This window comes from Ovis canadensis, chromosome 1 (assembly GCF_042477335.2).
Source record: "Ovis canadensis isolate MfBH-ARS-UI-01 breed Bighorn chromosome 1, ARS-UI_OviCan_v2, whole genome shotgun sequence".
Lineage (NCBI taxonomy): Eukaryota > Metazoa > Chordata > Mammalia > Artiodactyla > Bovidae > Ovis > Ovis canadensis.
In genome coordinates this window covers 62,826,621-62,842,081 of record NC_091245.1, presented here as the reverse complement: position 1 = coordinate 62,842,081, position 15,461 = coordinate 62,826,621, and the positions used below count along the sequence as shown (strand labels likewise).

Below are 15,461 nucleotides of genomic sequence, written 5' to 3'. Positions count from 1 at the left end.
AGCATGGCCAAAAAAAAATAAGTAAAAAGTTTTTTTAAAAGGTGGGTTTCTAGCACTGAGCTTCATCCCACTTCTCTCCAGCACATACGCTTGACATCAGTGAACACATATCTTTATTGTTTATTGTTTTGTTGGTTAGTTTTCCTTTTCTTTCCCTTTCCTGGATGTTGAAGTGACTTTAGGATATTGAAACAAGAACTGCAGGAAACTGGAGAGCACATTTATTTCATGGTTGTCTGGGTCTGGCTTAAAGGGTCACATGTGAACCCAGCTGGACACCACATAAGAAGTGTTTGTACATAAGATCACTATAATAAAAATGAAAATTAAGTAAGGAAAAGCATTTCAAAATCCTTCTAACTCAAAGAGTTACAGTTTTCATCCAGATTAACTGAGGAGGATGGAGGAGGATAAAGACTGCCTGGAATGACCACATTAGTTATGATTGCAAAGATAACGCATCTTGCCTTTGCAGGGGGCTTTGATTTCAGCGTCATCTTACTGCCTTATTAAAGTTCAGTATCTGAATTCTCAGCTATTACTGGGCTGCAGTCAGTATCATCATTTCAGGGACAACAAAGTTATGTTCAGATGTTCTTGTTTTTCTTTTTACAGCATTTATTTATTTGTGGCTGTGCAGGGTCTTCAGTGCTGTGCGGGCTTCTCTCTAGTTGCAGTGAGCAGGGCCTTCTCTCTAGCTGTGGCATGTGGGCTTCTCACTGTGGTGGCTTCTCGTGGCCGAGCACGGGGTCCAGGATGCTCGGGCTTCAGTTGTTGCAGCACCTGGGCTCAGGAGTTGGAGCTCCCAGGCTCCAGAGCACAGACTCAGCAGCTGTGGCCCAGGAGCTTAGCTGCTCCAATGCACGCTGGGATCTTGTCAGACCAGGGATGGAACTCACATCTCTTGCATTGGCAGGTGGATTCTTTAACACTGAGCCAGCAGGGAAGCTCTCGGGCATATTTTAGATTCTAGTTTTCTACACGCATAGCTGGTGAGAGAGGCCAGGATCAAGAAGCCCGGGATCTGGGAATCCTCAGCCATAGTTCTGGCTCTGCTGTCAAAAGCTCTGGGGCCTTTGGCAAGCATCTCAACTTTCCTGAGACTGTTTCCTCCCCTTAAATATGACTGGATGCTCGCTCAGTTGTGTCAACTCTTTGCGACCCCATGGACTGTAGCCCACCAGGCTCCTCTGTCCATGGGATATCCCAGGCCAGAATACTGGAGTGGGTTGCCATTTCCTTCTCTAGATGTTCTTGTTTTAAAATGATAAATTTGATTCAAAGATATAGCAGGAAATGAAATTTGGTAGGCTTTGTTTTCAAACCAAAAAAGTAAAAGCAATGATTGCAATCTTATAGTTTTTTTTTTCCCCCACGGGCCTTTGGCAATTGGGACAATAGGAACAAGAAAAATAAGAATAATAGCAGCTAACGCTTGAGGCAATGCTAAGCGTTTCTCTCTTCTCTTTCATTTAATTTTGTCAACAGCCTAGGGTACAGTCATCTTGACTTAGGTGTCCTACAAGGAGAAAAGTAAAGATGTAAAGGATTGTATTGACACTGGTATACAGCTCAGCTTTAAGTTTTGACCTAGATAGTTGCATTTAAAAAAACCATGATCAAATCTGGTTTATAAACTTTTCACAGAAATTGAGCAATCCATAAAACTCAAACTTTTGGTATTTTCCTACTAAAATAAATTCTAGTAACTTGGAATCTACCCAGACTTTCTCCTCTTTAAGCATTACATTTAATTTGTCCAAAGAGAATTGCGAAACTGTATAGTCATTTTCCTATTTGAGAAACTGTATAGTGAACAAAGTGACTATCTCTGGATTATTAGCAAATCTTGATCATCTTACTGCTCTTCCAGTTCTAGCCACTGATTTAAAGGTGACTCATCAGTAAAAACTGTTCTTTGATATGATCTCTCTGATCTGGAGAATTTATTGTCTTAGTGCCCAGGAAAATTAACATTTTTCTTCCTTACTTGCCTCGTGGTCCGAATGCTTTGCCACATTTTTGTCACGAGAGGGCAGTGTTGCACCATGTGGAATAAATACTGCTCTTCCACGTCCAGTGAATTTATCCAGTGGTCCTGTGGCCATTAATGGTTCTCTACCTTCCCTGGTGGCACTAGCGGTAAAGAACTCGCCTGCCAATGCAGGAGACTTAAGAGACGTGGGGTCGACCCCTGGGTCTGGAAGATCCCCTGGAGAAGGGTATGATGGCAACCCACTCCAGTATTCTTGCCTGGAGAATCCCCATGGACAGAGGAGCCTGGCGGGTTACAGTCCATGGGGTTGCAAAGAATCAGGCACACATCTTCCCTATCCCATCATTGTTCGGGAAGATGCTCAGAAATGTTGCTTTAATTTTATCAAACTAGCTACCATTCTCAAGTGCTATGTGCTAAATAGATAAGGTGCCCAGGTTCTTTACCTTCCTTGCTCTGTTAGCCCTCCCATTAACCCTGTGGGAAATATTATTATCTTTTGACAGAAAATAAGGATCTTAATATGTTAGATTCCTGGGGTTGAATAGTTAGTGAATGGCGAAGACAGAATTCACACCCAGCTCACCTTTACCTGAGTACACATCATTTGACCAATAAGCTGAAGGCTTTTCTTCTTTTCTTTTCTTGGCATTACCTAAAACAAATCATTACAAAAGAGCATTTAGTCTGACTCAAGAGTGGATCAACCATGAGAGGAAAGCCGAGTCATCATTCTTATTTCTTTCAATATGTGTCAAGGTTACCTTGTGAAAAATGGTGTTCTTTTGCTTTGTGAGTCTTAACTGTATTTTCATATCTTCAGCTCTGTCCTTACAAAGAGTCCAGGGGATCAGCACTATCCAAGGAAAATATGAGAGCTACAAATGAGAGCCATGTCTGTACTTTAAAAATTTTTCTAGTAGCCACGTTAAACATTTTTTTAGAGAAATGGATGAAATTGATTTTAATTATGCCTTTTATTTAATCCAATATATTTCAAATATGACTTCAGCCTGTGTTCAATATAAAACATTGAGGCCTTTTTTAGGCACTGAGTCTTTGAGATCTGGTGGGCATTTTGTCCCGGCAGCACACCTCAGCCTGGACTGGCTATTCATCAGATGTTCCATAGTCACCCGGAGCTGGCGGTGGCCATACCGGATGTTTCCCCTCTTGACTTATGTCTCTTAGTTAACGCCAGTCTGTCACTTCTCCCCTGGAGAAATAGAGAGATAAGAACTATATCTCTGGGGCTGTGCAGCAGGTCTGTTTATGGCTTCTATCTCCCATTCCTAACCAAGCTGATCTATTTGGAAAACACAGAGTTGAGTTAATTCAGCGGATGCACTGCTCAATAGTTAGAGAAAACCTTCACTTTGGTTCTGGACTTCTGTTTTTTCTGCTCCATATTACTTCTTCTTTGAGTCTAAAGTTAGAATTGTTTACTCCCCCTGCATATCTCTCTCCAAACCAATCCAAATGGTCAAAAATGTCAGGTTCTGCCAGTCAGTCACTATCTGTTGAATCAGAAGACCTTCAAGTATTGCCTGAAAGCTGGACGGCACCATAGCGAGCATTTTCTAGAATCACAGCTAGCTTGGGTATAGAAGCTCAATCGCTGTTTAAATAAACAAACAAAAAACTCTAAAGAGAAGGTATCAGAAAAACCAGAAATTCACCCTGATGCTTGTCTGGCAGCAGGCATCCCACATTTTAGCTTCTGGCTTTCCTGTTAGACATCAGATTTCAATGGTTCAACTGAAAGAGAATAAAAATACAAGTGTCCTGCCAACGTTTACTCCAGCACTAATGGACACTGGCACAATGCCCTTTCAAAATGTGTGAGCATGGTAGGCTGGAGCCTGTTGCTGTTTAATAATTCAAGATGAGTACTGGAAGAACATAGCTGTAATGTGGCTTTGACGTTGCCAGAGTACTTTCTGAGGAATATACCACAGTCTTGCATTTATTGTCCCCATTTTGCAAATGAAAAGACAAAGCATTGAAAAATCACTGGTCTTGGCTGACGCCATTGGTAAAATTTTAGTGGCACCAGAGTTACACCTTCTTGCTTTCAAGGCCTCTGGTTTTATCCAAGCACCTCTCTTACTTGAAACAACTATTAGCTGGTTAAAACATTTTATGTGAATGCTACATGAGACTCTTAGCACCAACTCTTGAAGCAAATTTTTATGTCACTCTCTGACATAAGCCATTGCAGACTGTGCTTTCATTCACATGAAAGTTCTTTTTGGCGCAACTGAACAGTGGTCATTTGTGGAACAAACGCTTGGGTTTTCACTGTGGTAGCCTGCAGCCTGTGGAGACTCTTTATGGAGAGCTCCATTTGATATTTATTCAACATCTACTGTGCCCCCAGCACTGTCAGATTCTTCTAGCCCAAATTCTTTGAGGACAGGGACCATGGATTATTGCTCTTTGCATTCCTCATGTCGAGTGTGGTCCAAAGAACACGGTACCACAAAGTTCAGCAAGTTTGCTGAATGACGAGAAACAGAGACAGCAGACCTGCTTTCCGGGGACTTGGAAGCTTATAAGAACCAAAGCAGTTTCCTAGGGATGCATCTGTAGCCTGGAAGCACATTAGGACCGTATTTCTCTTTACCTTGGGTTTTTAATCCCTTTTTTTTTTTTAATTGAAGTATGGTTGATTTGGAGAAGGAAATGGCAACCCATTCCAGTACTCTTGCCTGGGAAATCCCATGAACAGAGGAGCCTGGCGAGTTACAGTCCATGGGGTCATAAAGGAGTTGGACACAACTTAGCAACTAAACAACATAATGGATTTACAGTGTTTCAAGTGTACAGCAAAGTGATTCAGTTACACACACACACACACACACACACACACACATATATATATATTCTTTTTCAGATTCTTTTCCATCATAGGTTATCACAATATATTGAATACAATTCCCTATGCTATATAGCAGGTCCTACTTATTTATCTGATTTATATATAGTAGTGTGTATCTGTTAATTCGAATTTCCTAATTTATCCTCCTCCCCTTTTCCCTTTGGTAACCATAAGTTTATTTTCTATGTCTATGAGTCTATTTCTGTTTTGTAAATAAGATCATTTACATTGTATTTTAGGTTCCCCATGTCAGTGGAATCCACATGTAAGTGACATCATGTGATATGTGCCTTTCTCTGTCCATCTTACTTAGCATGATAATCTCTAAGTCCATCCATGTTGCTGGAAATGGCATTATTTCATCTTTTCATGGCTGAATAATATTCCATTATATATATTCTTTATCCATTCATCTGTTGATGACATTTGAGTTGCTTCCATGTTCCATGTTTTGGCTGTTGTGAATGCTACAAACATTGGAATGCACTTACCTTTTTGAATTAGTTTTCTCTGGATATATGCTCAGGAGTGGGTTCCTGTATCAAATGGTAACTCTAGTTTTTTAAAGACCCTCCATACTGTTCTCCACATTAGGTATTTTTAAAGCTAACTTATACTGTGGATCTTGGCAACTGAAACTAGCTCACAGCCACTTCTTATGGTAAGTAAATGGTAGAGTATGTACCATTTACTTACCTTACTAGGTCTCTGTTTAACTTTTTGGTGGGTTAAAATAAATCTCACGTGCCCAGAGAAGAGGGAGAGAAATAATGTTAATGCTGAGATGCATATTATGTCCAAATTGACTCTAAGTAACTGCACAGGAAACTAAGGGATGAATTTGCACTGTGCCCACCAACTCACAGTTCTGGAACTTGAAACACAAACTGCTGGAGGTTCTTGACACTAAAGAAAGGAATTGGCCGGTTTCCAAGAGAAACTGAGAAATATGGATTAAAATTTTTTTTAATTAATTTTTGGTTGTGCTGGGCCTTCATTCTTTTCATGGACTTTAGCTGTAGTGAGTGGGGTCTGCTCTTGGTGGCAATGCTCGGGTTTCTCATTGTGGTGGTGTCTCTTGTTGCCTTGAAAGGGCTCTAGGGCACATGGGCTTCAGTAGTTGCCCACATGCTTAGTTGCTCCTTGGCATGTGGAGTCTTCCTGGACCAGGGATCAAACCCATGTCCCCTGCACTGGCAGGTGGATTCTAATCCACTGTGCCACCAGGGAAGTCCCGAGAAATATGGATTATTAATGGTGCCATCAGAGTTGTAATTGATGTTCATAGAAACCAACTTGAACCACATTGTCTTAAGGCTAGTGGTGGGGTGGAAACTAGTTACTCTGGGAACTGCCTGTCTTATTATTAAATTATCTGCATATTAATAAGTGATTTGCTCCAATGGATGTTCCCTCCAGGTCTCTGTGGAGAGTGACTTTAGTCCAGGTCTTCAGAGTTGTTGCCGATGTAGCAAACCATGGGCATGATTCTTATTTGGGGTATGTCTGTATGCTCTCCTTTGGTTACAGAATTTACCCCGTGAATCTCTCATGGACTGGGAGTTTGCTAGCTAGTTGGGGTACAGAGAAGTGTGCAGACAACAATTAGAAGACCAACCAATAGTTTCTTCTGTGGTTCTTACTGATGTAGAGAACAAACTAGAGCTGCCAGGGCAGTCTGTCTTGATGTAAGACTGAAATAGCCCTTCAACACTGGCTTCATTGGACGGAGACAATGACGGATGTATCAGATGAGTTACTCCAGGGTTCTTGGTTTGGATTTTTACTTTGCCTCCAGACTTTGCATTATTGTTAAGCAAGAGAAACGATCTGAAGGCTATGTTCTTTGAAGTTGAGATTTTATTGCAGCTTGGACTGGAGGCCGAAGAGGTTGGAGTGAGGAAGTCTTCCCTGGGGTTTTCTGTAATAAATATTTAAGTGTGAAATCAGAGGGGGGTAGAAAGAGTGGGTTAGAGAAATACCATACAAGTAGAGCAGGGAAAATAAATTCATTCAACACACTGCTTTTTTTTAAATTGAAGAATAGTTGATTCACACTGTTAGTTAATTTCTGCTGTACAGCAACATGATTGTTATACATATATATAGATTATTTCTTTAAATGTTCTTTTCCATTGTGGTTTATCGAGGTTCCCTGTGCTATATAGTAGACTTTGTTGTTTATCCAGTCTATATATAACTGCTTATACCTGCTAACCCCAGCCTTCCACTCCAGCCCTCCTCCAGACCCCTCCTCTTAGCAACCACAAATCTGTTCTCTATGTCAGTGAGCCTGTTTCTATTCCACAGATAGGTTTCTTTTGTGTTGTATTTTAGATGTCACATATAAACAACACATAGTTTTAAGCAGTTGATTATTTTGAAGTAATCTTTTTCTTAGGAGGCTGGAATGGCAGAAAGAGAGAAATTTGGAAGGGAAGCCCATTTTCTGGGCTCAGGTGGTGGGAGCTATTATTGTGTTGCCTGTGAATCCATATTGATAACACAGCTCCCAACTGGAAATGTCCCAGAAACATTCACAGGGACTTGTCCCTACAGCCACACATGCTGACCTGATGGATGTACTGGCCCCTCCTCCTGCTAAGGACAGATTAGGTTCTGTTACAGCTTTGCAGCAACCTGTTGTATCTGCATTTCTGAAAACTGTGTCACCTTTTACCTATTAAGTCATTATCATTCTTCACATAGAAACTTTTCACACTTATCTAATGTTTAACCCTCTGACCTCAGAGACTTCATTCATTAAGCACTTGCTGTTTACTTTCTGTGGATATGGTGCCTAAGCCAGGTGGGGGCTGTGAGCTTCCTGGGGCATTCCACACCAGCCCCTGCTCAGCTCTGCCCCCAGGGCTTCAGGTGTTCAATCAGCCTCTTGCTAACTACCTCCTGCTGCTGCCTCTACCTGCCCCTTAAATTGGCCTTGTCTGGAACAGAGTCCGTCAGAGGTTCCTCCCTCAGCCTCCTGGGCTTACTTTCTCCCCACTTTCCTCTGGATTGCTTGCAGTCCTGGGCCCCTGCACTCAGTCTGACTGGCACCCTGGCCCCTGAGCTTGTCTCACTTTGGGAGATCTTCACGTGCCACGGAAACAGACAGCAGATCCTATCCCTCTTTTGTCCAAGTTTTCACTCTTCTCCAGGGAAGGCGAGATTAGTCTGAAATATTTAGAAGCCCAGACAAGGCTCTGTGAGCACAGCACACACTCACTCTCCAACCACGCCTTCGGCTGCGCACCTATTCTCCCCATATTCACTGAGCAAATTTCTCTTCCTCCTCTCACTGATGAGCACCTTGGCTTTCAGGCCTGACTTCTGAGGGCCACTTTCTTTAGGCAGCCCGCCGAGCTCTGCCACAGGTGTTAGGTTTCTTGGCAGCGGCTAACTGTTAGCTGGGGAGCCCTCAGAAGACACACCTGCGATCATTCATCCTAATGCACTTTCCCACCTCTGGTAATCTTTAGCTTTTAAGGCTTGAAAATTATCTGAATCCATGGTTGGAAAGGCTACAAAGAAACCAATTTTCTTGAGCCTCTGTCTCTGGCCCTTCCACCTTTGCTGCTGCTCTGCAGTTCTTTCAGAAAGCAGTTTAGCAGATTTTAGCCTTAAAATGTTAATTGTGGGCTTCCCTGGTGGCTCAGTGATGAAGAATCTGCCTGCCAATGCAGGAGAGGCTGGTTCAATCCTTCATCTGGGAAGACATCACCTGCTGCAGAGCAACTAAGCACATGCGCCACAACTGCTGAGCCCCCGCTCCAGAGTGAGAGGGGTCCCCTCTCCAGAGTGAGAGGGGCCCCTGCTCCACAAGAGAGGGGCTCCTGCTCCACAAGAGAGGGGCCCCCGCTCCACAGTGAGGGGAGCCACCTCAATGAGAAGCCTGCACATCGCAACTAGAGTACAGCCCCTGCTCACTGCAACTAGAGAAAAGCCAGTGCAACAGTGAAGACCACACATGACCAAAAAAAAAAAAAAAAAAGTTAATACTGAGACCTAATAGTAGGAAAAAACTCAGTGCCGAGAAATGTGCCTTGCGTTGTTCTCTACAATAGCAAACATGATTAGGGTGTCCAGTGAAAGGGAAATAGTTACAGTTGACATTTCCAACAAATGATCTCTGGGTATGAATAATACAAGACTATGTTAAGTAGAAAAGAAAGAAAAATCGGATCCAAAATTGTCAGGTGACTTGACCACAAATATATAAAAAGTCATTGGAAAAGACCCTGATGCTGGGAAAGACTGAAGGCAGGAAGAGAAGGGGGCGACAGAGGATGAGATGGTTGGATGGCATTACTGACTCAATGGACATGAGTTTGAGCAAACTCTGAGAGACAGAGGACAGGGAAGCATGGGTGCTACAGTCCGTGGGGCTGCAAAGAGTCAAACATGACTTAGCACCTGAAAAACAACAACATAAAGAGTGCAAAGGAAAAAAACTGAGAGAGGTGTCAAGAAATTATCTTTGTGAATGTAGAGGAGTGTTTTGAGTAACAATTTGCAATGCATGGTATGCCAGGTGCCCTAAAGTGAATGTTAATGGTGATAACAATGGCAGCAACAATGTCTTCAGCGAAACCAGCTAACTAAATACTTCTCTACTCGTCGCTAGCATATCTCAGTCTACTTTTGGTCTCCCCTCCACAGTTTGAAAATCTGAACACGGTTGCTGAGTGTCTGTTTTCTCTGGTCAACGGTGATGACATGTATGCGACCTTTGCTCACATCCAGCAGAAGAGCCACTTGGTGTGGCTGTTCAGTCGCCTGTATTTATATTCCTTCATCAGCCTTTTCATATACATGATTCTCAGCCTTTTCATTGCAATTATTACAGACTCTTATGACACCATTAAGGTAAGCACTTATCATTATTTCCTACCAAAAACTATTGCAAGTTCTGTATAGATTAGAACATAGGAAAATACTATAGGTTTTTACTTACTTAAAATACTATAGTTTTACTTAGATTTTTGAGATTTTGTAGAAAAGAAACTTTTTAGATGCTGGAGGTTCATTTTAAATATGCATTTAGGTCATTGTTCTTGGTGCCCAGATTGGGGTGGACTGGTTTGGAGGTATAGTGGGAAAGAGAAAGGAAATGGGTAAAGATGGGCCTGCCTGCCAAGTCGCTTCAGTTGTGTCTGACTCTAAGTGACCCTATGGACTATAAGCTGCCAGGCTTTTCTGTCCATAGGATTCTCCAGGCAAGAATACTGGAGTGGGCTGTCATACCCTCCTTCAGTAGATCTTCCCGACCCAGGGATCAAACCCCCATCTCCTGCATTGCAGGCAGATTCTTTACCACTGAGCCACAGGGGAAGCCCGTAAGGATGGGCTGAATTTGGTAAATCAGGTAGCTGGGCTGTGGATCTTAGTGCTTACAGGCATACGTGCCTGTCCTGGAACTTCAGCTTTGAGTGCTAAGTTTCAGTGATAAAGGGTGACCATCTTCCTGAGAACTGTCCACAAGCGGGCACACCTCAAACACTGGATGTCACTCATGTGATGCATGTTTCCTTTAAGTTACAAAATCTAAGGCTTTTGTGGCTGTTTAGCTTCCTACCTTCCTAAGCTACCCAGTGGACCCTGTGTCCTTTCAGACTGGGTCCATTTAACTGATCTGTAGCATGAAGGAAGTTCTGTAGCCTCGGGGGGTGGTGTCTCCACTGCAGATGGTCGTGCTTGGAGCCAGCACCCTGTTTGGGGCCAGCATCTGAGCAACCAGGGATTCCATGTCCATGTCCTGTGTTGTTGTCCTCTTCTTGAACCTTCTCAGACTATCCCAGAAGAAGCCAGTCTGTTGGAAATACTCCTGAGCATTTTGTGCAGAAGGAGACACATGTTCCTCTAGGAATGGGTGGTTGGCTGCAGGGGGGCTGGCTGTGGGGAGAGGAGCCAGGCCTGCTCAGTGTGGGCGCTGTCTTTGGATGTGGCAGTGTCCCTATGAGAGTGTCAAGCTTGGTGACCTGGTGGATGATCTCACTGAACATGAGGGGAGGGGTCTTTCAGAGTCTCTGTGTCTGTTTGGAGGAACCTACTGCCTTCTACCTCACTAAGCGACCAGCTTCTATAAAACTTGCCAGCCCAACTCCACATGGGCAGTGTGGGAAAGGGGAGGTTTCTCCTGGGCTTGCGGTGAACACAAAAGCTTTAGACTGCTATTTCCTTCACTCCTTTAATTAACATGCCTCTAGGCTTCCTTGGTGGCTCAATGGTAAAGAATCAGCCTGCCAGTGCAGGAGACGGGGTTTAGATCCCCTGGGTCGGAAAGATCTCCTGGAGAAAGAAATGGCAACCCACTCTAGTATTCTTGCCTGGGAAACCCCAGAGACAGAAAGCCTGGCGGGCTGCAGTCCATGGGGTTGCATGAGTCAGGCACAGCTTAGCGACTAATAAAACAATAACAACAACAAGCCTTCCCCACTAAGGCTTGCTTTCTGGAGTTTTCCTCCGAATGGCTATCTGTTCCCATGTCTTGCCTTTCAAGGGACCCAGAGATAGATTGATTATTGTTAATATCAGTTCTTAGATCCGAGCTTGCAACATGGGAGAGTTTTATTTTAGCAGAGGCGGGTTTTGTTCGTTGACAAAGGGAGCAATTTCTCATACTGTATAAATAAGGTAACCACACTGTGTACTTTTTAAAGAAATACCAACAGAATGGGTTCCCTGCCACGGATCTTCAGGAATTCCTGAAGGAGTGTAGTAGCAAAGAGAAGTGTCAGGAAGAGTCACCAGCCTTCCTGTCCAGCATCTGCTGTCTGAGGAGGTCAGTATTGTGTCGAGTCAGGTCTCCATGCTCCCAGGATGGGATGCTCTGTTGCCTTAACAAAGAGTCCTCCCAGGGCAAACGCTGCACTCAGAAATCAGCTGATTGGAGGAAACAATGCAGCCCTCCTTTCTTTCCTCCCACTGCACTTGGCTTTAGAAATCTATTGTTTCTTATAAAACAAGATACAAAGGTACATGACATGGTTGGAATCTCTTGGGAATGTTAAAGCCTGTTATGAGAAGGCATGAACTATGTCCCTGAAGTCAGGAGTGTGGGCTGGCCACAGGAAGAGGTCAGAATCCTTCATTTACAGGTGTAGCTCCGGGATGTTTTCCCCTTTTCACAATTGGTGGTACAAGTAACCTTCCTTGAGCAGAGCAGAAAATCTGCTTGAGAGGGGCTCTGTGTGTCCTTGGCTGCAAACACAAATCAGTTGATCAATGGCTCTTTGCTCACCATTCATTGGGGCACTTACATAGTCCGGACCTCAGTGACAAAACCTCCACACAGTGGGTTGGGGACTAGAATGGGGGACACATGAAGATAATCTTAACTGTGCCCATGTTTGTTTTCATCTCAAGTCAGGGATGGGGGTTGTTAGCTAGAAGTATCCCCGACTTGCATCTTTTGAGAAGCATTCGCTAAACCAGAGTCCTGAAGGAAGAGGAAGAGGAAGAACATAATTACTACTTATCACAGGATGTATTTTTCGTTAATCAATTCGCACGGCATCTTGGGATTTGAAATGGTATGATGGAGCACTTCTAAATAATGTCTAGTAAATATGAAATGAGATCTTCTGAGAAGAGTTAAGTTTTTACAGTCACATTTTATCCTCTCAGAGCATTAAAGTGTTGCCATGGAAGCAGGGATAAAGGGAAATTAATTTTCTTAATAGGCAGCTGCCTCCTAAGGGGTACCTTACATAAGGTACCTTTTCTAATTAGAAAGTTGCTTTTCTAATCTGTAGTTAACCATAAAAAAAAATCATCTCAGAATGTAAAATAGTTGTGAACACTGGACAGTAATGGATAGGCTTTTGGTGCTTGATTTTTGGACCTTGGTTTGTACCAGAAAAAGCCCCAGAGGGTTGTTAGATCATTTCTCGTGCAGCCATATGAAACAAGTGAAAGATTTAAAGAGTGAACTGCAGGACTGATTGATAAGATTGAGTCTGGCTGGTGAGGACAGAGCAACATCAGCAGGCAGTTTTCCCTAAGATGAACTAAGTCTTGTGGAGAAGGTGTGTCTGGTGTGAAGAAGAGTCTGCTCATAATGAGCAATGAGAGAATTAGTAGAACCAGAGGGTCAACCAAAGGAAGCCAAGTAAAGAACAGGATGTTGAAAGTTTTGAAAAAAGAGGAGATCAAAAATAGAAACAGAAGTGGCCGTTACCAAAGATGGCCATGGGTGAAGTCAGCTTGATCGGTTTTAGCTGAATAATCGGATCAAAGCCTGGAATCCAGGGGGATCTGGCTGGACCCTGCACAGAAACAATGAAGGTCGTGGGGTCTAATGAAGGAAATGGGTTGTATTAAGGCCTTGGAACAAGTGATGGTTTTGAAATCATTGAAAATTAAATACACCTGGATGTGTTTAACAGCTGGAAACTTAAGAATGAAATAAAATTGAGGAAGGTGACTTAATTCAATGAGTCTAGGACTCATTTTATGACTGGAGAGTACATGTTGGAGAAGAACCATAAAGGCATCACAAGTGTTAGTGTCTGGGCCCCACTCCAGTGCCCATGACATGCAACCCAAGTATCACAGCTCGGCCTCCTTCAGAGAATGGCCAGGTTGCTCTTCTTCAACCAAGCAGCCCAGCAGCCACCACAGACTCATTCTCTCTTGAATAATTGACAGAGCCTCTAGCCTGATGGTCAGAACATTTGGGTTTTCATTTTGGATTCTTCCAGTTACTGAATGTGTCCCATGACCTTTCCTAAGCCTCTGGGTCCCTCTGTGGTATCATCAGGGTGGAACAAGTAGCCTCTGCATCCTCTTCTGGTTCTGTGAGGAGGTATGCTTCTGGTCTGGTTCTCTGGAGGGGTGTGCTGGTTTGAGAAGATGCAGTTAATCTTTCCCCTTCTCTACCATAGTGAAGGAGGAAAATCTGCAGTTCTAGCCATGGAGATGGAGGGTGGACAGCTCCTCAAAACTGCCAGAAGCATCAAGTCAAACCCCAATTAATGTAAATTGTCCTTAAGTTTCCTTCCACTTATATGTTGCACTCAGCATGTCAGTAACTTACATATGCCTACATGATAGAGCATGTATTCCTGTTCCATCTCAAAGAGTTTTAAGTTTTTGCTCTCTTTTCTCTACTTCTCCCCATTTCTGTTACAGGAATAGAAGTGATGACCATTTGATACTTATTAACTGAAATCCTCCTGCTGACGATGATCAAGTTTCAGGTCTCCATACTGAATGGCAATGTAGAGGGGCCCCAAATGGCTTGGACCAGCACTTCCAAAAATACCGACTGTGGATGGGGAAAGAGGACTGACTGCCAGCTGGCTGAATAGAACTGAAGTCCCAAAGTGCCTTTTTATAAACTTGAATGATGAAGAACAGAGCACAGTCACCTCCTGGGCACTAGTGTCATAGAGCAGGGACAGTGAAATCCTGTCTTGGTGCTTTAAATTATGATGGCATATTTCAGAGTGTGTAAAACAATGGTATTTAAAGCCATGTATTTGAAGATGTGAGTTTATCATCAAATATGGGTTTGTCTTAAAAGTGATTCTTGGGTTAGAAGACATTTATTAATCCATGGTCTGCACAAGACAGAGATTGGTTGCAATACCAACTTAGAAACTCAACGCTGGAGAACCATTAAGCCATGTAAAGATTACACTTAAATCAACAAAAAGACCTCTTGCAGTGGACATTTCTTGGCCTATGTTTTCCTATGGTCTTCTCAGAATGATCTGAAGAAACTGTTGGTAAAGTCAGTGGGAAGAATTGGAAACAAAGTCATTTGGACACCTTGTCACTTGTGCTCTTTGTTGATTGTACACCCAGGACATGTGGACATTATACTACAGCAGTGGTCACTCATATTAACACCTGAACTCCACTGTGGTGGGAATTTACCCTTGTCAAGCAAGGAAGGTGGTACTTTTTTCCAAAATAAATTTATTTTTATCATAACATATGGAACTATTGGGCTTCCCTGGTGGCTCAGACAGTAAAGAATCTGCAATGTGAGAAACCTGGGTTTGATCCCTGGGTTGGAAAGATCCCCTGGAGAAGGGAACAGCTACCCACTCCAGTATCCTTGCCTGGAGAATTCCATGGACATAGGAGCCTGGCAGGCTACAGTCCATGGGGTCACAAAGAGTCAGACAACAGCTGAGGTCTGTACACAAAATACTTTGCTAAACTTATCATTTTAGTTATAAACTTCTTTACTTACAAAAAAAAATGTTGTTACATTCAAGTTTTAAATTAAAGACTATTTAACCCGTGTTTCTAGGGTCATCTCCATGCAGAATCAGTGTGCAAATAGCTCACTTATTCACCCCGAATATACCCCCAGTACATCATTTATCTCTGAATAGAATTGCTATTAATGCCTTTTATGCAATTTGAATTGAAGATTAATGATGGTCTTCCATGCTCATGTTTTTCTTTCATTGGCTTTCATGTTTCCTTTTATTTCTTTTCCCTCCAGCTGAACAAAACACTTTCAGGAAGACAAATCTTTTTTCAAGGTTACCCTGTTCCTGTGGAAACATTGTTTTCTCTCTTTTTAAAGATTTTAAGCAATTGTCACCTTGACAACTCTATTATCTA

The 15,461-nt window shown here is 42.9% G+C and overlaps 1 protein-coding gene and 1 long non-coding RNA gene across 7 annotated transcripts in view; one reads left to right on the top strand and one right to left on the bottom strand.

Annotated features, from left to right (window-relative positions):
* Positions 1–14,816, top strand: part of MCOLN2 (mucolipin TRP cation channel 2) — a 63,408-nt gene extending 48,592 nt beyond the window's left edge. For all 6 annotated transcript variants that reach the window (XM_069596171.1, XM_069596199.1, XM_069596190.1 and 3 more), the window contains 3 exons: positions 9,537–9,743; positions 11,537–11,658; positions 14,010–14,816. In XM_069596171.1, the coding sequence (XP_069452272.1) occupies positions 9,537–9,743; positions 11,537–11,658; positions 14,010–14,046 (366 nt within the window). In that variant the 3' untranslated portion in view covers positions 14,047–14,816. The remainder of the gene's footprint in view (positions 1–9,536; positions 9,744–11,536; positions 11,659–14,009) is intronic.
* LOC138443666 (uncharacterized) lies at positions 200–2,653 on the bottom strand. Its single transcript, XR_011258235.1, has 2 exons — positions 2,583–2,653; positions 200–1,519 (listed from the first exon to the last, which is right to left on the bottom strand). It is a non-coding gene; the product is annotated as an uncharacterized lncRNA (long non-coding RNA).
* Positions 14,817–15,461: the final 645 nt, after the last annotated feature.